The sequence below is a fragment of the Pongo abelii genome, chromosome 1, assembly GCF_028885655.2.
Source record: "Pongo abelii isolate AG06213 chromosome 1, NHGRI_mPonAbe1-v2.0_pri, whole genome shotgun sequence".
In the NCBI taxonomy this organism is placed as follows: domain Eukaryota; kingdom Metazoa; phylum Chordata; class Mammalia; order Primates; family Hominidae; genus Pongo; species Pongo abelii.
This window is the reverse complement of record NC_071985.2, coordinates 6,800,309-6,814,232: the sequence shown is the minus strand read 5'-3', so window position 1 is coordinate 6,814,232 and position 13,924 is coordinate 6,800,309. Positions and strand designations below refer to the sequence as shown.

The 13,924-nt window shown below is 38.5% G+C and overlaps 1 protein-coding gene across 6 annotated transcripts in view; it reads right to left on the bottom strand.

Annotated features, from left to right (window-relative positions):
• Positions 1 to 13,924, bottom strand: part of PLD5 (phospholipase D family member 5) — a 436,159-nt gene that overhangs the window by 168,861 nt on the left and 253,374 nt on the right. For 5 of the 6 annotated variants that reach the window (XR_008527647.2, XM_054560816.2, XM_054560813.2 and 2 more), the window contains one exon: positions 5,693 to 5,804. Coding sequence is in view for 4 of the 6 variants with exons in the window: in XM_054560816.2 (XP_054416791.1) it covers positions 5,693 to 5,804 (112 nt within the window). In the remaining 2 variants the exon portion in view is untranslated. Of the gene's footprint in view, positions 1 to 5,692; positions 5,805 to 13,924 lie in introns of those variants that run through there. The other variant, XM_054560829.2, reaches the window with a different exon arrangement.

The following is a 13,924-nucleotide window of genomic DNA, read 5'->3' as shown; positions in this document are numbered from 1 at the left end:
GTAATATAAAAATTCAATAATATGACTGTGCTGTTACTAGCACCAGGTTTGGTGAGAAGTAGGATATCAAAGGCATTTGCTGGGAGGCATGAGCAGAGAAAACGGGACTTAAGAGAATTGTTGGCCAGGCAGGGTGGCTCATGCCTGTAATCCCAACACTTCGGGAGGCCAAGGTGGGCAGATCATGAGGTCAGGAGTTTGAGACCAGCCTGGTCAATATGGTGAAACCCCATCTCTACTAAAAATACAAAAATTAGCCAAGGGTGGTGGCATGCACCTATAATCCCAGCTACTTGGGAGGCTGAGGCAGAAGAATCGCTTGAATCCGGGAGGCAGAGCTTGCAGTGAGCCGAGATCGCACCACTGGAGTGAGACTCCGTCTCAAAAAAAAAAAAAAAAAAAAAAAAAAGAGTTGTCATGAATACTCCCAGTAAGCCAAGTGGTGGCAGCAAGTGGCACACCCCGCAGGAACGTGGATTTGAAGAAAGCAGAGGATTTCAATGACAATCTTACATCTTGTTTAGCTTGTTTCTGAAGTCTACCGATTAAGATCATGTATCAGACAATGAGAAGCCATTTCACTTACACTCCACTTTCAGCTTTTAGACTTATAAGGGTTGACAAAATGCAAAAACAAAAATGAAAAGCTGTATGAAAGCAATAGAAAGCCTTGATATTTATAAAACAAATTTATTTAAATAAATTTTTGTAAAGTAACTTTCTAAAAATACCAAATGACTGAAATCATACCAAGTATATTATATGAATATACATAATGAAAATAACAAAGGATAAATAGAACAATCTCCGAATGTTTGAAAATTAAGGATTACATTTCTAAATAGGCCACAGTACAGAGTAGACTGAGTAGAAATCAGAAAACTTTTTGTACAGAAAAATAATTTAGAAATTTATGTCATATTAAAAATAGATGCAGCTAAAGCAGTAGTAAGAGGAAATATTGTAGCTTTGCTATAAGCATGAAGTAAAAGATTCAATATTGTCAATGCCAGTTTTCACCAAGTTTATCTACAGAGTCAGTGTAATTCTAATACAATTTAGTAGTTTTATGAGAAGATGGTTCTAAAATTTATTTCAAAACCTGAAGGTCCAAGAGTAACTAAGGCAGTTCTAAAAGTGAAAAACAAAGATGAAAGTTACACCATCTGTAACACATATTATAAAGGCAAGGTAAACAGTATGGCATTTGTCCTAGGGTAAATAAGTAGACAAAGAAAATACAGTAAAGAATTCAGGCCGGGCGTGCTGGCTCACACCTGTAATCCCAGCACTTTGGGAGGCCGAGGTGGGCGGATCACAAGGTCAGGAGATCAAAACCATCCTGGCTAACACAGTGAAACCGCATCTCCACTAAAAGTACAAAAAATTAGCCGGGCGTGGTGGCAAGCGCCTGTAGTCCCAGCTACTTGGGAGGCTGAGGCAGGAGAATGGTGTGAACCCGGGAGGCAGAGCTTGCAGTGAGCAGAGATGGCGTCACTGCACTCCAGCCTGGACAAGAGGGCGAGACGCCATCTCAAAAAAAAAAAAAAAAAAAAAAAAATTCAAAGACAGAACCAAAATACAGTCACCTAATTTTTAACAATGATGCCTCAAACATACAGTGAAGCAACTTTTTTAAACAAATGACCCTCCATAAGTATAAAAATGAACCTTTACTGCTACTTCATACCATAAGCAGAAATAAAGTCCAAACTTAACACAGACTTAAATCTGAATAGCAAAATAATATAGTATCTAGAACACGACAAACAAGAAAATCTCCATGACCTTGTAATGATAAATAGTTTTTATACAGGATGCAGTAAGTATCAACAATAAAGGAGCAATTAATAAATCAGATTTCATTAAAACTAAGAATTTCCATTTATGTAAACACATCATTGGAAGAGTGAAAAGACAACCCTCAAATGGATGAAGATATATGAAATACATATATCCAACAAAGGATTCAAATCTAGCCTAATAATCAATAGGAATGGGTCAATTAAAACAAACAACAATAGCACTGGGCAAAATACTTGCAGAGGCACCTTCTCCAAGAGAATATGGAAATGGTCAATAAGCATATGAGAAGATGCTCAATATAATTAGCCATCAGAGAAATGAATATTAAAGATACAACATGATATATATCAACCAGAATGGCTAAAATAAAAAAACCAAGGTGCCAAATTTTGCAAGGATGTGGAGCAATCAGAACATTAACATAGTGCTTGTGAGAGTGTAAATTGGTACAACCACTTAGAAAACTGATTGGCAATATCTATTGAAATTGAACACATATATAGCCTATTATGTCAGCAATCCCAATCCTAAGTACGTACTGAACAGAAACGGGTATGTGTAGGCACCTGAAAGACATGTACAAGAATGCTCATAACATCATTACATATAATAACCCAAACTAGGAAAAACCCAAACATCTATCAGTAGAACAGATCCATTGTGTTATATTCATAAAATGGAATACTATACAACAATGTAAAATAAACCACTGCTGTATCCAACATGTATTGGTTTTATAAACATAAAACTGAGCCAAAGAATCCAGACATAGAATTCTGTGATTCTATTTATATAAAGCTCAAAGAAAGATAAAGGTAATCTACGGTAGAGGTCGAAATAGTGGTTCCCTCTGCGGAGGGCACTGACTCCAAGGGGGATTGAGAAGGCTTTCTGAGACATCTGCAACATTCTACACCTTGATCTGTGAAGGTTTTACGTGGATGTGTTTACTTCGTGAAATTCATTGAGCTATATATTTAATACTTGTGCCTTTTATTGCATGCATGATATTCCTCAGGCAGCCTCATACTTGCATGCAGTTTGGGTGAACATGTAAGGTGATAATAACCATGTGGTAGAAGATCTCTTTGGTAGCTGTGTGGAAGATCAGATGGTGAAAGAGGAAAGGTGACAAAGCCTTGAGCAAAGTATTAACAGACCTGAAACAAGGCAGGTATGTGAGGAGGAAATGTGGTATCTAGAAGAAAGACACGGGGGATAGAGTCTATAGACCGTGGCTCATTAGATGTGGCGTACGAGAGCGTGGAGTTGAGTTTCTAACATGAGTGACTGAGCAGATGGAAATTCAGGTATAGGGACAGATGCTGTGTTGGTGCAGGGAGGGAAAGAAAGCATGTGAGCTGAGTCAACATGTTGCATTTGAGATGTTTATATGAGGGATACAGGTGGAGATGGTTAGGAAATGAAATTAAGAAAACTGATTAATAAAACCCATTTTGAATTTACAGGGACCCTTGTGTAAAATTAAATCCCTCCCTGGGTGCAAGGACTTCATGAGGGCTAGGTTTCAAAAGAACCTCACCTCCAAGCCACAGTTTGAGACCTTGGAGAGATGGTTTATCTTTCTGATTTCTGAGTCAAGGAGAGAGGCAAAGCATGGGGAGCAAAAGGAACAGGAATGACCTGCACACCACCCATCAGAGGGGCGTTGGCCAGCTGTCTCACTTCTCCAGCCTGTCTGGCCTTTTCTGGGCCTACTTACACCTGCACTAAATCTTTATCATTTATTGGGAAGCCCTACTTTTATTCTTTTTCACAATATATTTGATTAGTTTCTATATTCAGTAACTCTTGCAGCTGAAATTGCTCATGGCTCATTTTATATTTACCTATTTTTTTGTGGGATGTTTCTGGAAAAAAACTTTCTGGAATTTTGCTAAAAGACTAGAATCCCTCCCCCACAAAAAGATAACCCTTAAGCAAGATATTCAACCACAGATTTAAAATAGTCTCATAAAAATTATTTCTAAAATGTGCTGTTATCATTTATGTCTACCAAAGGATGAGAGTAGAGAAATACAATAACTGTATTCTAAAGATTTATACATGTTCTACATACAGTATACACATCATGTTCATCCCTAAGAGCCAGAAAGGCCTACTATCGCTACCTAGAAAATAGCTATGAGAAATTAGGGTCCTGTTTATTGCTTTACTCCTATGAAGGAAAATCATTTGTTTTCGTATTTTGATAAGAAGTCTTATTATATATCAACAGAACCTAAGTTGTAGTAGTAGTATCTACATATACTTGGAAGTTCAAACACTTCTTTTTCTGTGAGATGCAATTACTATAATGAAATTTTAACATATAGTTCACAATAGAAATGTAAACCAGGCCTTTATTCGTGCATTTGTCTATCACCATTTGCTGTTTACAGTAGCAAATATTCAGCAACTCCTAAGAAAATCTGTTAGGCTTCCTAATATCCCCAAGTTTTAACTTTTGGTTGAGTTTACAAGATTTAGCATGGGCTATGGCAAGAAAGAGAGCTGTGGATGTCTCAGGCTCCCTCCTTCTCTTCCTAACACATCGGCTTTTTATTCTGCCAGGATAATCAAACCCAAAGAGATGCTAGTAAACCCCATAAGGAAAATCATCTGCAAGTACAGGACCCTCGGTTAACCAAAAGTAATCAATTCCTCAGAAAAAAAAGTGTTCTCTAACAAATTATCAGATAGTGAGAACCCAATTTTACATTTTTAAAAAATAGGAAAAGTAAGAATACATTTCTAAGCCACATTGATTTATCTGTCAATCCACTGAACTGGGTACTTACAAGTTTTTCAAAGACATTCTGCTGCACCCAAGTAGCACAGCATAGCTTTTCAAACATACGACTATCTCATGTTTTATTTTCCTGTGCATAGAAAACATGTGCATGGTGATAGGTACATGTGCATGGCCAAGCTTATGTCTTCTATGTGGTTATGACTTTCAATATGCTTTATCACTTCCAATTTTTCTTCTTCAGGAGGAAGGGCCACTGGGGTTCATTTATTTGATTTTCTGTTCCATTTTTAGAAGGAATTCCCACTTAAAAATGTGGGGAAGATGACAAGCAAAAAATGCACAGTATGTTTAAACAGCACAAACATGAGCTGTAACGCCATCAGGTGGAACATGAATGACTCACTGAGGTCAGTGCCCTGTCTTCTTATAGGGACAGCCGGCAGCTTGAATATTTTCGCTGGCTCAAACATGCCTTTTCCTTTTAGAGGCTTACAGTTTGGATAATAAATTCCAGGTAACAATTTTTACAACACAGTAAAAACTATTTGGACGTGAGAGCTCAATTCAGTTGATATTACAGCAAAATAAAAAAAGTTATTTTGGAATTATTTTCAGTCTTCATGAGATTGTGAGAAAAACTGCAAAGTGGCTATATAAATGGTGTTCTCCTGTGGAATTGTCTTAAAACTCATGAATCAGGCAATGTTTCATAGACTCCAGGACCTGACTATATTATTTTTTAACTATATAGCGTGAAAAGGATTTTCATTTGGCAGGCAAGAGAAAAGTAGAGATCCAGTGTCTGTTCTGACAAGAAGTGGTTCTTCTCTGTAATCACACTGTTGAAATGTTCAGAAAGGGAAAGATTCTTCTTTCTAGTTAATCATCATTTATTGACCAGTAGATTATTTTGCTTACACTAATATGCAACTGTGTTTTTAAATCCTAATATATTAATTAGTTCCTCCACTCAAAAACTTTAATCGAGTTATTTTTCAAAGAAGATGTAAATGTACTATGTACTAAGTGAAATGTACTAACTATAAAGAAATTATATATTATTTTAAGTGAAATTAAAGGTATCTTAACAGAACACCCAGCGGTAGAATAGCATATCAACCTTGGTCTTACCCTTTAATTTCAAGGCTTCTAATACCTTTGAATCAGCTGTTACATCACTCACTAGTTTGATTTCAATATTTTGCGAAGTCAGTTGGAGCAACTTTTCAAAAAGACGTTGACCCTGGAAAAAATATTCAGAGACAAAGAAAGTGAGAAAACCTAAATGTTTACCAATTTAGACAGGTAAAAATAAACTCATTAAAATTAATCTATTCATTCAAATGTTAAAAAGTCAAGCATTTCAACAACTGGTATTCAGATTTATGAAATTCTTTCAAAAGAGTTTATATCAATAGAGTAGTAGCATGAACACGGATTGCACTTTTTGGGGAGTAGTGTGCAATTAAACAATTATTGCAATAATAATTCCAATGCTACAGTGCAAATCTACACTTTTTCTGCTTTTTGAATCTGTTATCTACACATGAAGAGGCAGCGAAGAAGATTAAGCAGTTGTGTTTTAGCCCAAAGAGACCCGGATTCCAGCTGGTTTTCCAATTTAAAAGCTGTTTCTTAATCTCACTAATCTCCAGTTTCATCCTCTGCAAAATGCAGATAATATTAATATTTACTTCAAAAGGTTTTTGTGAGATTAAAGACATTAATAGTAAGTAAGCATTCTTTAAGTATTAGCTGTTAAGAGGGAAATTATGGTTACTAATCAGTGATTTACCTGAATTCATGTTGTTTAAATGTATTTTAATGAATTCAACTAATGTTCTGCCTAAAAATAACTGAAATAAAAAATAAAATCAAAAATAAAAGTTTTTCAGCCAGGCATGGTGGTTCACGCCTCTAATCCCAGAACTTTGGGAGGCTGAGGCAGGTGGATCACTTGAGGCCAAGAGTCTGAGACCAGTCCAGCCTGGCCAACCTGGTGAAACCCTGTCTCTACTAAAAATAGAAAAATTAGCTGGGCATTGTGGTGCGCACTTTTAGTCCCAGCTACTCAGGAGGCTGAGGCAGGAGAATTGCTTGAACCTGGGAGGCAGAGGTTACAGTGAACCAAGGTTGCACCAGAGCACTCCAGCCTGGGCGACAGAGCAAGACTCCATCTCAACAAACAAACAAATAAATAAAAGTTTTATTTATAGGATTTTCAAAAGCATATAATTTTTACAGTAAGTTTTAATCTCAGGCAGACTGAATAACAGCAGGTTCACAGTCATTGCATTATCTCAGGTCATTGGATTGCACCATTATCCTATTTATCATCCTTTGTATGTTTTAATAGACTCTCGTCTGTCTCCTTATCATAAAAGGAAAATGGTCTTCTTGTATTGATTTTTTAGCTTTTTTGCTGTTGGGTCACAAACTCAAATGCCTTCAGGAGCTAAACAGAGAATAAGGCTTTGGTCTTAATGGCCCCACAGTGGCAAGGTCTTATCTTGCTCTGGTAAGAATGGACTGTGAATAATGATATGGAACGGGTTTGGTGACTTGGGAAGAGAGAATGGTAGAAATGTGGAGGCAGAGTGGTGATTCCTGCAATTCAGCCTTAGAAAAGAGAGAAGCTGGCCAGGCGCGTAGCCTCACACCTGTAATCCCAGCATTTTGGGAGGCTGAGGCGGGCACAACACCTGAGGTCAGGAGTTTGAGACCAGCCTGGTCAACATGGGGAAACCCAGTCTCTACTAAAAATACAAAAATTAGCTGGGCATGGTGGTGGGTGCCTGTAATCCCAGCTACCCCAGAGGCTGAGGCAGGAGAATCACTGGAACCTGGGAGGTGGAGGTTACAGTGAGCTGAGATCGTGCCACTGAACTCCAGCCTGGGTGACAGAGTGAGACTCCGTCAAAAAATAAATAAATAAACAAAAAACAAAAAACAAAAAAGAGAGAGAGAAAAGAAAGGAAAGGAAATGGAAAGGGAAGGAAATGGAAAGGGAAAGGGAAAAGGAAAAGGAAAGGGAAAGGGAAATGGAAAGGGAGAAACTGAAGATCAAGACCCTGAAGCTTTAGGGTGTTAGGAGGAAGAAGCTGGCATGCCAGTGCTGTGGTCGCAGCTGACAGCAGCAGGAGTATCTGGCACATCCAGCTGTGCTCTAGCCTGGAGCTGGCTGGCATAGCCATTGTTCCATAACCCCTGGGTGTTGGACGACAGAGTGGAAGTTGCACCATTGCACCTGTGCCATGCATGGAGGCTTCCTTTTAGTTTAAACAAGCGTAGAAATAAAAGTTGCTCAAAGTGGAGCTCATCGAAAGCGATTAAATTTCTCTGTACTCCAAAAGCCCAAAAGCCTGGAGGAAGCCTCACCACAAACCAGCTATTCTGGTATGGTATGTTGAGTGCATCAGACAGTTATTAACTCCTTATTTAAAAAAGAGGCAGAGGCCGAGCTTATCCTTGTAATCCCAGTGCTTTGGGAGGCCAAAATGGAAGAATCACTTGAGCCCAGGAGTTCGAGACCAGCCTGGGCAATATCAGGAGACCCTGTCTCTACAAAAAGTTAAAAAAAATAGCCAGGCATGATGGTGCACGCCTGTAGTCCCTGCTACTCAGGAGGATGAGGTTGTGCTTGAGCCTGGGAGTTTGAGGATACAGTGAGCCATGACTGTGCCACTGCACTCCAGCCTGGGCAACACAGTTAGACCCCATCTCCAAAAAAAAAGAGAGGCAGGAGGGGAGAGGGAGGGTGAGAGAAAGAGACAGAGACAACCAGAGAGACAGAGAAGGACACAAAAGAAAAAAACAGGTGCTGATTTGCGGATTTTAGTGTCTATGTAAATTTTAAATGTACTGTGTAGAGGTAGGGGCTTGGATGGTGAGAGGCTCAGGTATAGGATGTGAGGGAGAATCCACGTCAAGGGGCTTTGTGGTTCTTCCACAGACAGAGTTGACACCAATAATACTTCCTTGTCAGTTTTGGCACTCCTCCAAAGAGTCCATTCTACTCTTATTCCATTGAAGGTTTGGTGATGTGTGCATGGCCCAGATTTCCAGAACCTAGACTCGTGGTCATCACGTGTTCACGTAAGTTGTTTGTATTTTTCCCTTTCACACAAACAAACACTTCGTGTGTTCCATAAGGCCCCACGGTCAGTGGGCCAGTATTTTTTGGCAAATTCATTTTTTTTTTTAGTTAACAGAATATATTTGGCACCGATGAAACATTCAAGAGACCATCTAACTTATCGTATTTCTGGCTCTGTGCCTTAAATTGATTTCCACTGTGTTATTTTTGTGGGACTTAAAGACAACCAGAACTCTCACACATGAATGAAAATAGAAATTCCAAAATCCACAGATACTGGCAGACCGTCATTAAATAAAGCTTATTTTTACTTTTAGTATGTGCTGATTACTTACACCAAGGAATCCCACAATTGTTAATTATAGTGCTCACTGTAATGATCTTGGGCTTGGATAGAGTTTCTATGCTTAGGCTTGAGGTAGAATTTCTATTAAATCATCTTCAGTGTGTTATCTCCCTATACAATAATTTTTGTTAAGACATTCAAAATGTAATCATTTCCAAAAGTATTAAACCGTACTCTATGTAGAGATCTGCAGTAAGGCCTCCTAATGCTTTCTGAGTTACATTCACTTATTTTTTTTTAATTTTAGTTTTTGAGATGGAGTCTTGCTCTGTCGCCCAGACTGGGGTGCAGTGATGTGATCTCGGCTCACTGCAACTTCTGCCTCCTGGGTTCAAGTGATTCTCCTGCTTCAGCTTCCCATGTAGCTGGGACTGCAGGCACCTGCCACCACGACCGACTAATTTTTGTATTTTTATTAGAGATAGGGTTTCACCATGTTGGCCAGGCTGGTCTTGAACTCCTGACTTGAGGTGATCCACCTCCCTCGGCCTCCCAAAGTTCTGGGATTATAGGCATGAGCCACTGTGCCCGGCCTCACTCATCATTTTTTTTTTAAATAAGAAATAACAAAAGCCCTTTGGCTTTTAAACATCATCAATATAAAACCTTGCCCTTTCTAGTAAGGAACATTAGCCAACAATTCAGACTTAGATAAATTATCTCAAAGACTATCAGTGTCTCAGGAACGCTGACCTAATTTAAACCAATTTGTAAATGAAGTCTGTAAAAACCTTATGATGTACAGTGGAGTCGTATGCAGGAAGCTGTACCCCCAAAATAGAGATCCAGCTCAGCCCCTTTGTGACTTTGAAGGGATGCTTAATGTAGGAGACCCTTCAATCCTGTAGGGGAGGAAATAAACCTGTTTCTCTATCCTCCTAGGTTCAATGGCTGGGCCCAGGAATCAAACTGATGAAAAACCATCAAGAGAGAACCAACAACATTTTAATTATGTACACACAAAGTTTTAATTACATGCATACAAGGGAATCCAGCAAAGAAACAAGACTCAAGGAGGTGGCCAGATGATTGAGGTTTATATACTATCTTTGGCTAAGCAAAGGAAAATGAGTTTGGGGCTTCCAGGTGCGGAAGGCAAGTTATAAGAAGGTGAGGAGAAGTATGGTTAGTAAAGTTTGTCCTGTTATACAGGTAAGAGCCTTTCAGGTGATGACAGCTGTCTCCAGGAGTCTCTGTCTTCCTGGTACAGAGCCATTATTTTTATGCAGTTAGAGAAAGGTAAAAAAAAAAACAACAAAAAAAACTCTTCCTGCACTGCCGGTTCTCAGTTCCCCATAGGTCAAAATAATCCATATGCCAAAGGGGCCTATTTTGAGGTGGCATCTTCTGGTACCTTTCAATCCCAAAAGACTGGTGGGTCATAAATACTGCTTGCTTCTGTTGACCCAAAACAACTGGGAGACAGGATGAAATGCCCAAACACAATGTGAAGGAAATAAGCAAAAACACCAAACAGAAACTCAAAGTCATGTTAGAGAAACTTAATTCTGAGGCTTATGTAGACTCTAGTGCTGGCTTTCAAGCTTGTTTTAGCAGTTGAAGTCTTAGTGCAAATAAAAAGGTAAGCGAAACCTCTCCAATCCCTTCCTTTCCTCCCGTACAGAATCTGCAGGGCTCCACAGAACACAGATGGAAAAACCACTGAATTTTACTCCACATCATAATGAGAATCTTCAGGATACTGAGATTTCCTACAAACTGAGAAGGCCATAGCTGGAAGACCACTTAGATCAATAATTGGCCAATCTCTTCATCTTACAAACGAGGACACAGAGGTACAAGAAACTGAGTGACATGCTGATGACCACATGACTTGCTAGTGGCAAAGTCAGGCCTAGAACATACATCTCTCTTCCTGATGCAACACAGTTCTCCCTGAATGATCATTTTGTTATGTTAAAGTCAGAAAAGGAAGGGGTATTCTTAAAGAAAGTTACTCCTCAGTCTCTCCCACTCTTTCCATTCCCAGCTACGGTCTAATAGACTCTCCCAAGCCAAGCAGTGCTGGGGCTGAGGGACACTCAATTACCAGCAGACTCAGGTTCTGGGGAGTCCAGAGGCCTGCAGAACAATTCTTAGCCCTATATGAGTGTTCCAGAGTTGCCTGTTCTTCAAAAGGCGGTGCAGGAGCCTAGGCCACCTCCCTAAACTCGAGGCTGGGTATATGAGCAGAGAGGCCTCCTTTGGTTGCCCCAGTGGGGAACTAGTAAACCATTCAATGCTGTATCTCCAGTCTTTACCTTCCTTCACCCGAAGGATGGAAGCCACTAATAATCTGATAAAGTTAAATATCAACACATTTAAAGAGAACCAATTACAAGAAGGAAGATGCTTAACACAATGGGGACCTGGTGATACAGGCTTCTGGAGAAGATGGAAGTTAGAACTAAAACACAATATGTGCACTCAAGGATGGTCAAGTATGTCTGGTACTAATACTCGATGATTTTAGAACTAACTTAGAAGAGTAATTAAAGAACCATATGGCCATTGTTGAAGCCTGGATTAGTGGCCTGAAGATCAAATGCAAGAAATATCTCAAAGTACACATGTGCAAGTACACACACACACACACACACACATACACAGAGAGAGAGAGAGAAAGAGAGAAAAAAATAAGAGGAATCAGGGGAAAAGGCTGATGTATAAATAGAGGAGATATGTGGCTCACAGGCATACTAGAATAGAAAAAGAAGCAAAAAGATTAGGTTTGCAAATAATACCAAAATTAAAAAATAATGATCCAAGTTGAGGAAAGAACTAAATCTACAAGCTGAAAAGGTACCTGAAGGTGAAGGCAAATTTGATGTAGAAAAAAAACATAGAGCCATACTCTGTAAAATTACTTAACATCGAGGAGAAAGACCAACCTCTCGCCAAAAATAAATGTTATCCATCAAGGAAAATGAATCAGATAGACTGGCAGACATCTAACCAGCTGCAAGTACAAGGTTGTATAGCCTATGGAAGACAAAGACTGAGGCCCGAGAATCCTTTACACACTCAAGAATGTTACCTGCCAGGGTGAAAGAAATATTTGCAGATATAAGCAGACTTAGAGACTACTTGCCTACTTAACCCATATGGGGAACATATTCATATTTAAAGAAAAACTGTAACCAAACAGTAAATAACACTGAACACCATCAAAGAAGATGAGGGGAGAAGAAATAAGTGAGGAAGAATACGACATGTACATGTGTTTCATGCACTAAATGTGGGTTTTTGAAATAGAAGTCACACATTACAGGGGAAGGTCTACTGAGAATCAATTACATGCATTCTCAATGGGAGTGATATTGCCCCAAAGGGACTGAAATAGTGTTACTCTTTCGATGACTAACACACAGATATACATAGAACACATATACAGTATATCCGTGATATTATAATATCATGGGAGGCAGTATTAAGAAAAAATATATATTAGAAGGCTCCTCAGGAAGACAATGATAAAAAACAGGTTGAGAAATGCTGATCTATGATCAACAGGATAAACAATCTCAGTAAAAGTTATACTAAAAATGGAGGTGGGCTTTAAGGTATTAGATGGGAAAAAGTGGGTCATTTTTATGAAATGACACAATTTATGGTGCTTTGAGAGCTGTAACCTGAGATGTACCAAAGGGCGTGGCAACTATATAAAGCAAAAATTAATAGAAATGCAATTAATACACTATCACAACATAATACTTCAAAATATATTTCTCAAAATTGGGCAGATCGAATAGAAAACAAATGAGAATATATAAAAATTATATATTATCAATAAACTTGATTATATGTATGCTTTTATATACTTCTCACTCTATATATCAAATCCCCTCAAAACAATCTTCATTTGTGGAACATTTACAAAAATCTGTCTTGTAACTGCCATTAAGAAGCCTGAACAAAAGTTATAATGAGATATTCTATAGGCTTCATTCTCAGCTCACAATCTAAGAAAGTTAGTAACAAATCATTTACATGTTTTGTGAGTGTAAAACAAATCTTACCTATTTGGAAATTTAAAACTCACTCTTAGATTATCCTTACACCAAAGAAGAAAAGTAAATGTATGCCTTCTCTAGAAAGCTATGAATAGGTGGGTACCTCATAGCAAAACCATGAAAGGAGGCAATATCTGGTGTGGAAGAGAAATTTATAACCATAAATAACTTCAGTATTATTTTAAAAATACTATAAAATCATATTCATCATATTAACATGGTAGAGGCATAAGAATGTATAAATATATAAGGGAACTTAATAGATAATCCAGAAATGGTATGCACAAGATTTTTTGTTTTGTTTTCTTTTTTAATTTTTAAGTTCTGGGATACATGTGCAGAAAGTGAAGGTTTGTTACATAGGTATACATGTGCCATGGTGGTTTGCCGCACCTATCAACCCCTCATCTGGGTTTTAAGGCCCGCATGCATTAGGTATTTGTCCTAATGCTCTCCCCCTCCCCTTGCCCCCGTCCCTCAACAGGCCCTGGCGTGTGATGTTCCCCTCCCTGTGTCCACGTGTTCTCATTGTTCGACTCCCACTTATGAATGAGAACATGTGGTGTTTGGTTTTCTGTTCCTGTGTTAGTTTGCTGAGAATGATGGCTTCTAGCTTCATCCATGATCCCTGCAAAGGACAGGAACTCATTCTTTTTTATGGCTGCATAGTATTCCATGGTGTATATGTGCCGTATTTTCTTTATCCAGTCTATCATTGATGGGCATTTGGGTTGGTTCCAAGTCTTTGCTATTGTCAATAGAGGCACAAGATTTTTATCAATAAAAAGACACTATTTTAATTCAGTTCGAAAAAGTTAAAAAGGTTTAATCTGGCACATATGAAGGGACCTCTATATTATATTACAAATAAAAGTGTGTTTCCAATAAGAATTAGTACACACTAATAC